The 14,660-nt window shown below is 41.4% G+C and overlaps 1 protein-coding gene across 2 annotated transcripts in view; it reads left to right on the forward strand.

The window, feature by feature from the left end:
- ADGRV1 (adhesion G protein-coupled receptor V1) overlaps positions 1–5,472 on the forward strand; it is a 296,376-nt gene extending 290,904 nt beyond the window's left edge. For both annotated transcript variants that reach the window (XM_069777566.1, XM_069777567.1), the window contains one exon: positions 4,997–5,472. In XM_069777566.1, the coding sequence (XP_069633667.1) occupies positions 4,997–5,115 (119 nt within the window). In that variant the 3' untranslated portion in view covers positions 5,116–5,472. The remainder of the gene's footprint in view (positions 1–4,996) is intronic.
- The last annotated feature ends 9,188 nt before the right edge of the window (positions 5,473–14,660 follow it).

The following is a 14,660-nucleotide window of genomic DNA, read 5'->3' on the forward strand; positions in this document are numbered from 1 at the left end:
TGTGTTGTAGAACTGTGCACTTAGCCCTTGGTTCCGTAATCATTAATGCTGGGCTTAATTACAGATTAACCTGAAATACGGACCGTGTCAGATGAAGGCACACAACTGCATTTCTAGCAAATTAGGTGGACAACAGTGTACTGTTTCTTAGCCAGCTTTTATGCTAGCTTTATGCAAGCTTTGCATCACATGGACATAGAATTTTTTGTTTGGTGCAAGAAATGCAAAAGCTGGACTTCTTATATCATAAAGCCATGGCCTCTGAATGCCTTATCAATTAATTCCTCCTTACCACCAAGTATGTTCATGTCCATACAGGAATATATAGTCAGGATTCACTACGCTTACTATATCACCACATCTCTTATACTGTGGGAATCTTCTGGAAGGCCAGCCAGCTCCAAGGCAGTTTATGTGAAGGAAATTATAGAACGATTAGTGTAGGAAAAAATAATTCCGGGGACTATTGATATGTGCTAAAACACCCTTTTTTTTTAATGTTTATGAATTTGGCTTAAATTATTTATTTTATTATATTTCATTTATGGCTTTTATAATGAATCAAAGGCTTAGCTTCTACTGAGAAGGACAATTATTTACTAATTAGTTCTTGTTAATTGCACTAATTAACTTTAAAAGTGCTGTTATTTTGGGCTAGATCTCATTTTTCCTCTGATTTCTTGTGCAAGGTTTATATTGATAAACAATTTATTAAGACTATTGCCTTCCAGATTGTCACAGTCATATGTTACTGTCATTGAGGCTAAAGCCCAATATAGCAGAATTCCCTAAGGACTTCTACTCTGGTTAGGTCTGGAGAGTTAAAAAGGGAGCCAGCAGAATAAAAGTAGATGGAATTTGTCCCAAAGCAGCAAGCTGTCCATCAGCTTTGCTCTAAAGCATTAATACCATAAATGCATGATAGCTTTACTGATGTCTGAGCTTCCATCCACATTCCCACCTCCTACAAATGCTCTTGTCCTCCCCCTTCTGTGATGCACAAAACTGAACCAATTCATTCCTTTGGGTGAGATGTGAATGCAAAACACAGGAACACCTCCGAGAAAGGCCCAAACTCCTCCAATGCTCACTGGTGACCCACCCCGTAGGAAGTTGCTTGCAAAGATATTTATATGTTAGAGCAGAGAATACCAGCCTAGCACATGGTACTTTTCAAATATATATTGGACAGTATCAGTGGAGGCTATTGCTACATCCACATCTCAGTGTACTTTTGCTCTTAATAGACACATAAGTGATAAATCCTAAATAAATATTCTATGTAGAGAATACTTGGAAAGATCTACTGTGTAAGTTAAAAACCTCCCAGAAGTGCAGCTGTTACACTAATGATGCTATATAAACCAACTCATAATTTTCAATCTAATACTGCTAGCATTCCAAAGTCAGCATTTTTTAAACCTTGGTGTTACCACTGTAGGTGCCTGGTTTAAGAATTAAGAATCTCATGTTGGGCATCCTGAAGAAGAGGAAACATTTAAAATTTCAAATTCTGAAAGGTGTTCAGTGCAATCTCCTGGGACTGTCTGTCACAGGGTAGGTTAATTGTATACAGTGGCAAACTGCCAGATTCATGGCCTGCCTTATCAACCTACGTCATTTCTGTTTTGAAGGGCTCACTTCACAGCAAAAAAGGAAGGAAGGGTAGCCAGTTTGCATATTAATTCAACTTCTCATTTGTGATTGCTCACGAATATGTTACCTGTTGGCTGTTGAACGTGACTGCATAATATCCAGGAAGCATTTTTAGTGCAATCTGAACTTTATTGGTAAAATTCTGAGTGTCTGTTGGTGTCATTTCTGTAAAGACAAAACCCTGAAAGAAGAATTAAAGTTGGTTCATGTAGCTTATTAATTTCTGTCTAATACATGTTAGACGTACAATAAAAATGATGATTGATGCAGAAAACAAGGTGGAAGTGCTTACAAAAATAAAAAGTCTCTCCAGAGATATGAGTACAGCAATTACAAAAAAACCTCTGTCTCCCTCAAAATGTTGTAGTGATCTGAGGAAGCAGATGATAACAGTGGGTGTTCAAGGGCTCGTGGGAAGGGCCTGACGAAATCCCTCAGCCAGTAGATGTCACTGGAGAGATCTCGCTGGGTTTGCGAGAAAGTGGGCTCTGACTTTTCAGTTTCTAGCTAGTCCTTTGATAGAAGAAGAAGGGCCTCATTTTCCTGCATCGTTTTCTTAAAATAGTTTATTCACAAATTGGGGAAGAGTAATACTCCCCGTTGCGTACCTACAATCCAACTCTAGCATCTCTAGGAGAGCACAAGCCTTTGGGGATCTGATTGAGTTTAAATTCTGCTCTCATCTGAGAATGTCTGGACCTATGAACTCTGTGAAACTCCATCATGTAAGCAGCCCTACCGTTCCCATTCCCAGTCTGCCGACTGTTTGGTAAGCTGGAATCCGGGTTATGTTTCAGCTCTCAGTCCTAAAAAGGATCAGCTCTTACATAGTTTGTCTTTGCATCAGCAACAGAACAAGGCCCTTGTAAACCCTGAGTAGCCTACTTCAGTCTCTGGTTTACCAAGTTCCTGATAAGAACCTCTGTAACAAAAAAACCTCTTCTTACTTTGCACAAAGCACGCACAAAGCATGCACACATATGACATTTAAGAATATACATAGTGTAACACCATATTAGACAGGTATCCAATGTTTTTATAGTGACCAGCACAAGATTCTTTAAGAAAACCCATACTGAGTAATTGCAGTATAGCCACCAGTAAGACAAATATCTTTCTAACCCCAGCAGTCAGTGTTCATCTTAAAATCTCAATCCAGGATGGTCATATTTATATAACATGATTTTAAATGTGTTCAGTAATGCATTTTTCCCCTTTTTGAAATTTGTCCCCTCTTCAGCATAAAAAAATTTTTGAGTGAATTCCAATGTCAATGATGCTACATAAGAAGTATTGTTTTGTTTCTCCATTCAAAGTATTTTATTTACTTCAAGGTTATTACTTTGTTCTTCCATCAACAAACAGTAAGTACAGCAGACTGATTTATCTTCTGTATTACACTCATGTTTCCTTTCTAAAACAGTTCTAGAGAAGATAAGGAAAAAAAAACCAAATAACTTGCTTATGCAAGTGCTGTTTTTCCCAGGACTGTCAAGCAGCTTTTAGTTATCAGGACCATGATTCAATGAAAAGGTTAAATATGCATATAAATTTAAGTCAGTAAGTATGGCTTAATCATCTTCAGTACACTTATAAACAAGTATTTTAATGATTCAGAGCCTAATCTTGTCTTTAATATTTGATCTCTGTATGTTGATGGATTTTTGCTCTTGTCATACTCTGACAGTAATTGCTGGTCTCTCAAGAGCTTGGGTCACACAGACCCAAGAACAGGACTCATCTAGTAGATGTCAATGAAGGCACATTGACTCTGCAATCCAAACACCAAATCCAGGTGTAAGAAGGATCGCAGTGCAGAAATACCTACTTTTCACCTGGATGCAGTAGGGCTGGGTTCACACAGCACTGTACCTGAGTTTGGCCCCTACCAGGACTTCTTCCAGACCTCTGCAGGAAAGCCTACCTAGTCCTGCAGGTTCTTCTGCTCAGGTTCTCTGAACCAAGCTCCGTATTCAAGACTGCAGCCTGACTTCCCACAGCAAAGGGGCATCCCACTGCTGCCCCCTTTTCCTTACTTGTTTTCTACTTGGGGGGTGGTAGAAGGAAGGGTGCTATGGAAAAACTTTGTAAAAGTGGAACAATAGGAAGCACAGGAAAGGATGAGGTAACTCCAAAAAATTAAATGACCCTTATCTTGTCTTTTACTGAACAAGCCAAAGCATGGAACATCAGCTGAGGCAGAAATAAGAGATGCACTGCACAACTGATAGCAACTCCTGAAAATATTTTTTAGTATGAAAATGCCAATTACTGCCTCTCCCAGCATACCCTGTTCGGGGCTTTTTGAGCCAAATGTTATTCCTTTGCAACTCCCTTGAACTGCATGTAGTTACAGATCTGCTTCTGCCCAAAATGAGTAACTTCCCTAGTTATTTGTAAGTCACATTGCTGTAAGACCATGCCTGAAATTAATCTGCCTTGAAGTCACTATGCCTAATTACACTGATGTGCAGTTCTCAACAAATGTAAAGCCTAGATGGCCTAAACCCTAACAAGACCCATGTATTTTTTAGGATTTGCTCTACAACTCAAAGAAAGCAGCTGAAAATGCACTAAAGTTCATAGTTACAGCTGATATTCTGTGAAAAAGTGGTCTGAAAAATACACATTTCCTAAAATTAGTGCAGGATTATGTATCTTCACACTAATCAACTCACAACCCCCCAAAAAACCCCAAAACAACACAGAGGCAACAAGCTAGTAGAACTCCTGGAGGATGGAGAAAGTGGCCTCCTGAGGTCTCTTCCATACATGTTTTGGAAGTTTCCGTGGGTCAAAGTCTAGTATTCTCTCACAGTAGAAGAAAAACACAATACACCGGCTTGTGCCAAATGTGGGTTTAAAGAATATTTAGTCAGCGTCTTTTCTCATGCTGAAATTACAAACCTATTAAAAGAGCTGGAATTATAGTTTAACAAGGAAATTGTATCATTAAAAATCAATTCTTCGTGAAGAAGTCCTTGGAAATACCAGACTCTAACAGCCAGACCATGAACCCAGCTTAAACCAGGCCTTGATTTATGCTCTTGTGATTTCAAGGCAACCTCTGAATAGCTATTGTACCATTTACTGAGACAAATAAAGTAACTGACAGTGGAATTATGAAAAAGCGTATCTGGATGGTACAGAACTACATCAGATAACGTTATAATCTGTGGATTCAGAATTGTAGAGAAGGAAGAGGAAACTTGCCACATCATTGTGGGGTAGGGAAGTACTTCAATAATCAGAATAAAGCAGAGCAGGACACGATACCACCATTTCTGTGTTGGGATTTCATTCTCACCAATTCTTTTGCTTGTTTGTTTTGCTGTTTCAGGTGCAGGTCTCAGCGTCAGCGATAATGAATCTTGTCATGGCAGCCAGGACGGTGGCAGCATGGCTAACTCCCAGATCGTAGAGCTTAGAAGAATACCCATAGCAGACACTCACCTCTAACTCCATGGCTTGGTTGTTTTGGGGTTTTTTTTGTTTGTTTTTTTTTTTTTTTTTAATTCAAGCCTCAGTATTTTTATATTTGTACTTCCTTTTGCACTAAAACACTATATGAAACTGTGTAGTAGAATGCTGTGAGCTTTCCTGAATGTTTAATGTGGAATGTTTGCTTGAGGTTTTGTATATCAGAAAATAAACTGTAAATTTTTTACAGTGGCTGACCATCAATAGATACCATGGCAATCGGCCTAGATTTGTATCTTGTAGCTAGATTACATATTTCACAAACTGTAGCTTTTTTTAATTAACCTGTATGTGTAACGCTGATTAATAAAAACAATAGAGTCTGTTTGATAAAAACATGTCTGTTTATTCTGCTTGCTGCTTATGGAGCTGGAAGATGATGCAGATACCCTGTTGCACAGAATAGCCTTTTAATTACACAGTTGTTCTAAGTTTCCTAAACTGCCCTCTTCTCACTGGTTTTTGAGTACCAAAATCTGTGAACTTTAAAAATTCAAATAAAGACAGTCTTGAGCCAGAGAGCTTGAAATTTAAATTGTGACATGATAAAATATGCAATGATCTGAAACAAACAGAGGGAAGGGGAGATGAAGGACAAGAGTGAAACCACTGGCAGCTGCATGGTGTCAACTGCGTTACCTTGCTGATTTCATAATATTAAACTCTCACTCTCCTCACAGTCAGAAATAAGGGGGAATTCCAAAGAGCTGAATTTTCTGTTAGTCTCTGTAGGTGCTACAGATATCCCTGTTCTGATTGAAGGGTTCAAGTACTGCATTACAAACAGAGTTAGATCAGTAATCTGGGGTCATAAATGAGCAAGAAAAGTTCCTCCCTTGGGAAAAAAAAATATAGAGGAAGTATTTCAGAACTGAGAGGGGGAGGCAGGCTGATCTCGTAGGAATCATTAACTCTGCTTCTACACAGACACTGGAAGAAAAACACATTAAAGCGGGAGACCAAGGGAATTTTCCTCTGAACATTTCTGAGCATAGTATAGAAATACAGTAAATGAGAATGCAAGCCTTTCATACTTTCTTCAGGAACTTGCCTAAAGGCTTAACACTGGGCAAGCTTTGAGCAACAACCTCTCCCTTTAAAAGAAAACTTCTCTTGTGGAAATATTTCTGTGAATTTTGCTATAGTGATATACAGATTTTGCTGTATCTAATTACTTGTTGAGCTGAAAAAAAACCCAAACAAACCCCATTTCTGTGTCCCAGTTCTGTAATAGCTGGTAGGAGCACACAGCTTACGGTCATCACTCATATCCAAAGCAGACATAATCTTTAAAGTCTAATGCAAAAGATACAGGAAACTATTTCTAGTCAGCAAAGCCCTTAAACAAGCGCTTTTTAAGCATGCATTTGAAATGATGGGAAATGGAGCATTTCTATATTTAATTAATACAAGTTGTGCTGCATCGAGTCTTAAATTTCTGACTCCCAGGAATTTTGTGGACTCTGTTTATGCTGGTCACGCTACAGAGCAAACAGGGCCAAGTCTTTGTGGTCAATGGCAAAACTTGGGGGAGAAATATACCTTGCTTCACCATGGGCAATATACAGAAGCACAGGCCAGTCAGGGAGACAAATACCCCTGTGCAGAAGGAACAGCCTTTAAAACTGGGTGCAGTGCATCTGAAACGTAGCGGGCAAGAGTGAACCATGTGAGCATATTTTATAATTCACTTTTCTGCCCATACTTACACCTGCTGACAAGGGACTTTCTGGGCACTTGAATGAACTGCAAGTATCATCAAAACAAGTCTCTCAGTCTGGAGTTAAAATGAGTTCTGGACACTTTGCAATGTAGAACTGTTTTATTTTCTACACGGGAAACCTGGCTCGCAAAGAGTTTTTTTATTTTATTTCATTCTTCCTGAATCAACTGAGATGAGCATTGCTGATACTTCTCATCTCCCCACTAAAGCCCTAACATGAAGCCTGGCCCTGCAGAATGATTGCAACACTTGCTCAGTTGCGAGGGAGTCAGGGCTGTAACAGATGTTTCATTACTCGCAGTACATGCTACTACATGCTGTGCGAAAGCTTATAAAAGAAGGATGTTTTGTTTGATTTTGACTCACCACCATAAATGTTAATACTTTGTGTCACTTCAACTTGTTGCACAACTGGCCTGGTTAGGGATTTACTGTAAATGCATCAGCATTTTCAGAGCAGATCAGTTGGATGAGGTCTGCTGCCAGCACTTCTTGAGTTTTAAATCTCTAGGTGGTGCTCACACAGTTTCGGATCATGCAAGGAATTTTGCTATTGTTCTAGAACCACTTTTTAAAAAAAAAAAAAGAAAATAGTCTGTAGTAAATTCAGTGTTTTAACAGCATGGGTCTCTCTCAGCTCCTTTTTGCTGTTCCTTGAGCAGGTGAGGATTGGGATGGGAGCAGGGCAGCTGCGTGCTCTGACTCAGGGGTGCCCGACAGCCACACCTGGACAGGAGGAGCACCTTTACAGTTGGCTTGACTTCACCTAACCACACCGAATGCCTCCCGTGGTTCTCCGATCCCAGGCATTATTTAAAATTTGATAGAGTATAAACATTTCTTTGTTTCTATGAGATGAATAAATCCACAGCTAGATAGCTTTCAAACCTACTGTTACCATGCTAAGATGGCTAACTCATTCAGCCCTTTGCTTTGTTCCTGAAGATCACCAGGACACTTGCTGCCTTTGCTTTTTTCCCTATAAAAGGAGCCACCATTTCTCCACAAGAGGCCATTCTCTGTGTTTTGAGGCATAGAAGGAGCTGCAATTAATATGGATGTAATGTTTCGTAGTTCACTGTGTGAAGGAGACACCTTTTCCAGACAGGCTTCACCTAAAGCTACTTAAATATGTCTGTACATCAGATGAATGAATGGATGTGTTCAGGAGTTTATCGCCACTCATATGCCAACATAAGTAAATTCACCTTTTTAAATTATGTCTGAATATATTTCACGTTCAAGTGCATAAGTGATGAACAATGCAAAGTTCAACAGACATCTTTTAGGTGGTGTTTTAGAGAAAGCCACCGTGGTAGATTCTGATTTTTTTTGTGGTACATATCCAAAATAAGTCAGTTCATGTCAGGGACTTCAACAGAAATATTCAGATTTGTTTTTCTTTAGAACCTATTTGAGAGCTCCAGTATATCCATGTTCTGTCCCTATCATGCAAATGCTTAGTACTCCAATATCCTACATCCAAAGTCATCATCCTGCTGAGAACTGCACAGTGAGAGCTTTGATCTGCAAAGGATTAAATTGTATTGAGAACTTTACAGCAATAGAGTGCCTACGTGTTCAACATAAAATTATGTTGAATTGACTGATCTTGCAGAGGTTTGACTAGAAAATTGCTTAAGTTCAGGCATATCCTCCCTTAAGATACATTTCACTATAGCTCAGCCTACACTGTGGACCTTGAGCTACTATATTGTAGGTTCTGCTTCACCAGCACTGGTGTAAACCAGTAAGAAATCAGAATGTGTGCCCAGTTTGCTGGCAGCAGAATTTGCCTCTGTGTCACTTCTACTGGCAGTAACATGTAGTGAAAATAGCACATGCAAGTTTGGGCTCATCTGCTCAATTCAATATGTTATTCTGTTAATTTGCACAGAAAAAATAAAAAAGAATTTCCATTCTTCATTGCATGGTTCAAAATCATATTCTGTGCAATAAATACATTGAAATAATTACAATGCAATACTCTTGTATGCAATAAATACATGGAAATAATTGCAATGTAATACCTAAGCATTATTGAACAAAATACCTGGGATTAATGATGTGCTGAAACTGAGAAGACAGTTGTGTAAACTTGCCTAAATGGTGGCCCCAAACCTCTAAGAATGATTTTGTTTTGTTGGTTGAGTTTCAACCAAGTCAAAGTTATGTTCATGGTAGAGATGGCATTTTCACAAATAGACAAGATTTGGAGAAAATTATAAATACCTTTTTGTTGTTGTTGTGACTGCATTTCAACACTTTTGCTTTCTGTGCAAACCTAAAGACTGATGTGGCATCTCTTTGGTCCTGCCTTCTTCCTTTGCATCCCTAGAAAGGTGAACGCTTTGCTCTTTCTGGAGGTGGTAGTTTTACTAACAGGATTATTTTGCCGATGGTTCATACTACAGATTGCCAGAAGGACTCTCCCAGATATCCAGAAAAGAGAAGCGTATTCTCGGAACTGTGAGCACAGAGTTAATAATCCTGACATCGCTCCCTGCCTAAAACATACAGCTTGGAGATGACCCCAGGAACATCTCATAACAATGGCTGGTGTCAAAACTGCAGAGAAGGGTTTTTACTGAAGCTGTCAGTGATCTTCCCCAACTCAGCAGGTAGGCCTTGAAGATGGTGTGGTCACTCCTGTGCCATAGTACCCCTGATCTGAGCACACAGTGATTTTATCCAGAGATGCTCTAATTTCCAAAAGCTGCCTTCAGTGTGGCTCTACTCATCATGCAGAGCACATAGCAGCATCTGGCCTATCTTTTGATGGTTCAAACTGTGTGTGAAACACGAGTATGTGTCACCATGCACACAGAGACAGAAAATAATTACAGGATACAAGAATTTAATATCATAAAAATAAATTCAGTTTCAATCTGGAAGCTAAAACATTGTGGTCCAGGTTATGAAACAGGTTTCCCTGGAAACTTCTTGGCTCCTGCTTTGCAATTCCTGAACCGAAATTAAGCGTGTGATTTCCCAGTTTCCTAACTGGAAAGAGTCACCCATCCAGGCATGGGATATACAGTGCAAGAAAAGGGGATACTTGAAATCTCCCTTTGCTGTCAGCCTCCCGCAGTGCACAAGCATATGACGGACCACCTGCAGCCCCTCTATGCAACGCTGCTGCCTCAGGTCTGTCCGCCACAGTGGGGAAGCAGAGAAGCAAATACGAAAGATTTTCCCATCTGGCAAGGACCAGGCAGATTTCAGCTCCATGTGTATGAAGGACCATATTTCTTTTTGCATAACAATGTGTCCTGGAGACTGGGGCAGGGCTGGAGGAAAAGAACAGACCAACAGTGGTCTCACGTGAAATCCTCGTTGAGTCCTGATATAGGGAGATAGGGAGTTGTTCCTCACCAAGGGTGTGCACGTGGTTCTTCCTATAGGATGGTCAGCCCTGCCGCCTCTGCTGCAGCACACGGGCAGTATCTGCAGCAGTGACTCAAAACGGGCTTGTTCTCTGGTGCTTCAGCCCCCAAATGAGCCCTGTTTGCATCTGTTCTCCATGCCACGGATATTGTTTGCAATGCTCTTTGCAGGAGAAATCTAAAAATAGCCCATCGACAGACTTTCTTCTGCTGAAGGATTGATCCTTCTCCCTGATCTCCTGCTTGTCCTGCATCTCAGTCGCAGCTGTGGGCCCACATTCCTTCCCAAAGAGATTCTTTATTCACTTATTCCTTCTAACAGCATTTGCCTCAATAGCGAATGGGCTTGTGCTTCCTCTTCCTCAGCCAGGCCTTTGTAAGGACATAATGCCAAATACAAATCTTCTGGTTTTCTGTCTTGTAAGAAGGAACAGGTTTCCTTCTTAATTCTTTGTTCTTCTGCAGTTACCATGTTTTGTATCTTCTGCTGGATAAGGTCCTAAGAAGTCAAGTCCTACTCCAGCAAAAAACACTTGAGACCATCCTCAGAGTTGAGCATACGCCTACTTTGGCTATTCGGATGGCAAAATACACAGTTCACTGGTTAATGTGTCTCCACCCATATGAATCCTGCATCCAGCCATTGTCTGTTATACATTTAATAAAGCTGGTCTAGCCATTTTAACTGGGACTTTCTGCAAGTTCTGGGACATGCATGCTCCCTTGTGGTACCTGTCCCAGCGAATGCTGAAACCTTGCCTGCGCTGAGGCACAGCCATGGTCAGGCAGTGGAAACTCTCCACTCTGATCATTAGACTAGACTCAAGGTTTAAGAGGTGAGTTTGAATTTGGTGGGGCTGCAGAGGGCCTGAAACCCTGCCCTCATCTGTCAGCAGTGCTCTGGCTAGATGTTTACTGTATAAAAGGTGAGGTGTCTACAGCTTCTGCCACCCCTTACGCGTGCGCTGGGCAGTTCCTTGGAAGGGTGAGCAGGTGCTTCTGGCAGGAAAAAAAAATACAGCTGGAGAGCACAAGCAAAGAGAAGAAACTGCTGAGAGCTTCCTTGCCTTCATTTTTTCATGTTTTTTCCATTACCCAGGCACTTCCCACTGTCACCATATGCATGATGCTCTGCCTTCTGATGAGCATTGCCTGCTGATTCAGAGCACCTCAGGCAAGCACTGCGATTCTCCTCCAAGGGCCATGTGCCTACAGCTTTTAGGTTCTTCCATCTGGAGAGCCAGGTATAATAAGAATCATGTTACTTTACGGCACTTAAGGGGCTTTTCAGGGTTAAAAGTATATCGACTCCTTATATTCAGTGATGGCAGAAGACCTCTCTTGCACATTAGAAGACCTCTAGTCCTGGTCCTTTGTGGACTAAGGATGAGGGTAAGACCTGAGCTACGGCAGTGGTGTGGACCGCTGCTGGGAAACAGTCTGCCCACCTTAAAAATCATGCTCTGCTGTGGAGTGCAGAGTGAGAACGAGCAGGGCAAATGCCAGGCGGTTACTAGCAAGCCTCCTGACTTGCAAATGGAATGGCTCATTACAAACATTGGGAGATTAATATTAAAGATAATCCTCTGAGCATGGAAAAGAATCCCACATAGCCTCAGGAGATGGACAGCTAAATCCTCGGAGCCAGCATACACAGTTATACCATCCGACCCTGGGGACACAGACCTTGTTTTTGAAAGCAGCATGCTCTAGAGGAGAAGGCAAATGGAAAAACAATATAATCTTGCTTTCCTAACCCAGAAAAGGAGCCTTGAATGTTCACAAAAACAATCTTTTATTGCAAAGGAAACAGAAGTTGAGATTTTTCTGCTCCTCATAAAACTGAGACTAACATGATTAAAAAATGTCATAGCTTTCTGAAACTGTGAATTAGCAGAGAAACAGAGTGTGCATTTCTGTTCATGTCTTCTCTGGTTATATTCAAATACTCTCAGAAATACTGTTGGAATTACTCTTTTTTTTTTTTTTTTTTGCGGAAGTACTGGCCAACAAGAGGCAGCGTTTTACATACCATATGAAGTAAGTTAACATCTAGATCATAAAACACAAAGTCAGTGCCTGTAGACCACAAGTGCTCAGAATTCATTAGTTCTGACTAATTGAACTGCTTGTTACTTATTTTAATCTGATATCTACTCTAGAAGGAAAATTGTTGTGTTGAAACTAATTAAAGCCCCCACCTCCCTTTTTTTTTCTTATATGAGTTTTATATTAGTGGTGGCAACACATGTTTTGCTCAAAATTAGGTCCATTATTTCTGGTTTTCCTTGGGGAGAGGGAAATAAAGGCATGCTTAATTCCTTGTACTGGAGAGAGAGCTTCTGTATTGTGAATAGCTCAGTATTTTATGAATTAGCCTCAAACTTAAATAAATAAATAAGACTTTAAACAAATAATACTCCTTGGATTTGGAAAGGAAGGTTTGAAAGTGAGGTGTTTGCATGTCTACATTTCTATAGAAAGAAAAAAAAAAGCAGGAAGGGATGAGGGATGTTTAATCCCATTAAATGTGAAGAAGAAGAAGAAGAAGAGTGTCTTCCCAGTAAGACCCATTCTAGGCCAAAACTGAAAACACGGAAAACAAATCAGTGACAGTGGGTGTCATTGTCTTAGCTTGATTATTAGCAACTGCAGGATTTTGCCTGGGGTGACTGTTTTCATTTGTACTGGCAGGGTACAGTCGGCAGTCACCGCTCTGCTGCTTCTTAAGGTCAGATCCTGAACCAGTGGCTCTCAGACAATATTTCTTAACATCAGGTTTCACTGGCTAGAAGTTACATTTTGTATTTGCAGGCATGAAAATTTGGTCTTAACTGGCTGGTGGTGTTAACAACAATGCTATTTTTGGTTTGCAGGTGGAGAAACTGAATCTCCAGACCTCCCATAAAAACCTGGAATACAACATGACAGTCAATTCACTGTGAGACTATGGCGCGTGCAATCCCGGCAAAGACAGCAGAATGCAATGACTGACACGTCCACTTTAGAAAGACTATACCTGATTGCGCCTGACCATTTATATTGATATGTGAGCTTGCCCTCAGCCATCCGCCTACAGTCCTGTGTATTGGCATACCCTTGGTCTCAAAGAGGACACCTGGCAGCTGTCTGTCCTGTGGAGGAGAGCGGAGGATGCTCAGGGGGAGTTGATGGGCAGACGTACCACCTGCACTGGCAACACAGATGCAGGTGGCAGACCTGGCTCACTCGCAGCCCTTGCACCGTAATGCAGGAGTTTTGAGCTCTTGCCACCCACCTGCCATCCTATGCAGTGTCCCAGTATCAAAGCACTTAACACTCACCTGCCCTTGGTTTTCCACTACAGAATCAGGAGCGTGTCTGCAACCATCACTCTTATTTCTGGCTAGGACTTTATTAACGTGACGCTCACCATCCACTCCCCACATACACTAGACATGCACACAACAGGAGTCCCCCTCCGGGAGGTATTTGCATACAGCAGAGACAAAATAGATTTTGCTTCTGTCACCTCCTTTGCCCAGAGTCTTGCTTCCCCCTTCCTCTGCAGCCACAGTGTCGGCCTTGGGTGATGCCCAGATGACGACTTGGATCTTCGGCCTCTCACAGTCCTCGGGGGTGTTTATCTTTGCTCTAGGATCATGCTTTAGGGATTATCTTCTTCCAGAGGACTATTGCTGACATCCAGACTGCAGGTCTAGGTGGGACAGAGATAAAACATTGCAGTGCCCATGCTTTGGATGTCCTGAAGGTGGAGAAGAACTAGTTGCACCTGATCAAACCCTACTGTATGTCTTCAGCTTGTGCAGTCTTATGGGTCATGCAAGTTCCAGCTATGTTCTGAAAGAAAAGCAGTTCATTGACTGGACTCCCATGGCATGCATGTGACCAGCATGCTAGGAAAGAGCTTTGGAAACTGGTCTGGCACAAGGTGAGAGAGGGAAAGGACATGGGAAACTCCAGATCTGGGCTCTTGAGGCCAAACAGACAAGTAAGAGAGAGCAGACTAGCTTGCTAGTGTCTTGGGATCTTTCCAAGTCTCAGCTTCAGCCTGTACCAAGGCTACCAAGAACCCTCATTGAATTGCACGACGTGGATCACCTGCGGCCCAGCCCACAGCCCAGGATCAGCAAAGTCTGATCTGGCTTCCTTGTAAGCCGGACCTGGAGATCTGTGGGTGTGAAGCTACCATATCTTTGCTCAACCAGGCACTCAGCCAGGGTCAACCCACCACAACCAGATTACGTAGTCCATAAAGGTGGTTTAAAGTCTTGTGCTACAAGGCTCATCCCTGGCTGCTTGGTTAATTTGTCTCTGAGGCCATAAAAATAGCTTTGTTTGATTCTGAGAGGTTGTTTCAGGCTCGTTTTTGTTTCTGGATTGATCTTTAACTGGTTTCCAGGGACACCGCGAGG

This window comes from Haliaeetus albicilla, chromosome Z (assembly GCF_947461875.1).
Source record: "Haliaeetus albicilla chromosome Z, bHalAlb1.1, whole genome shotgun sequence".
NCBI classification, from domain to species: Eukaryota; Metazoa; Chordata; class Aves; order Accipitriformes; family Accipitridae; genus Haliaeetus; species Haliaeetus albicilla.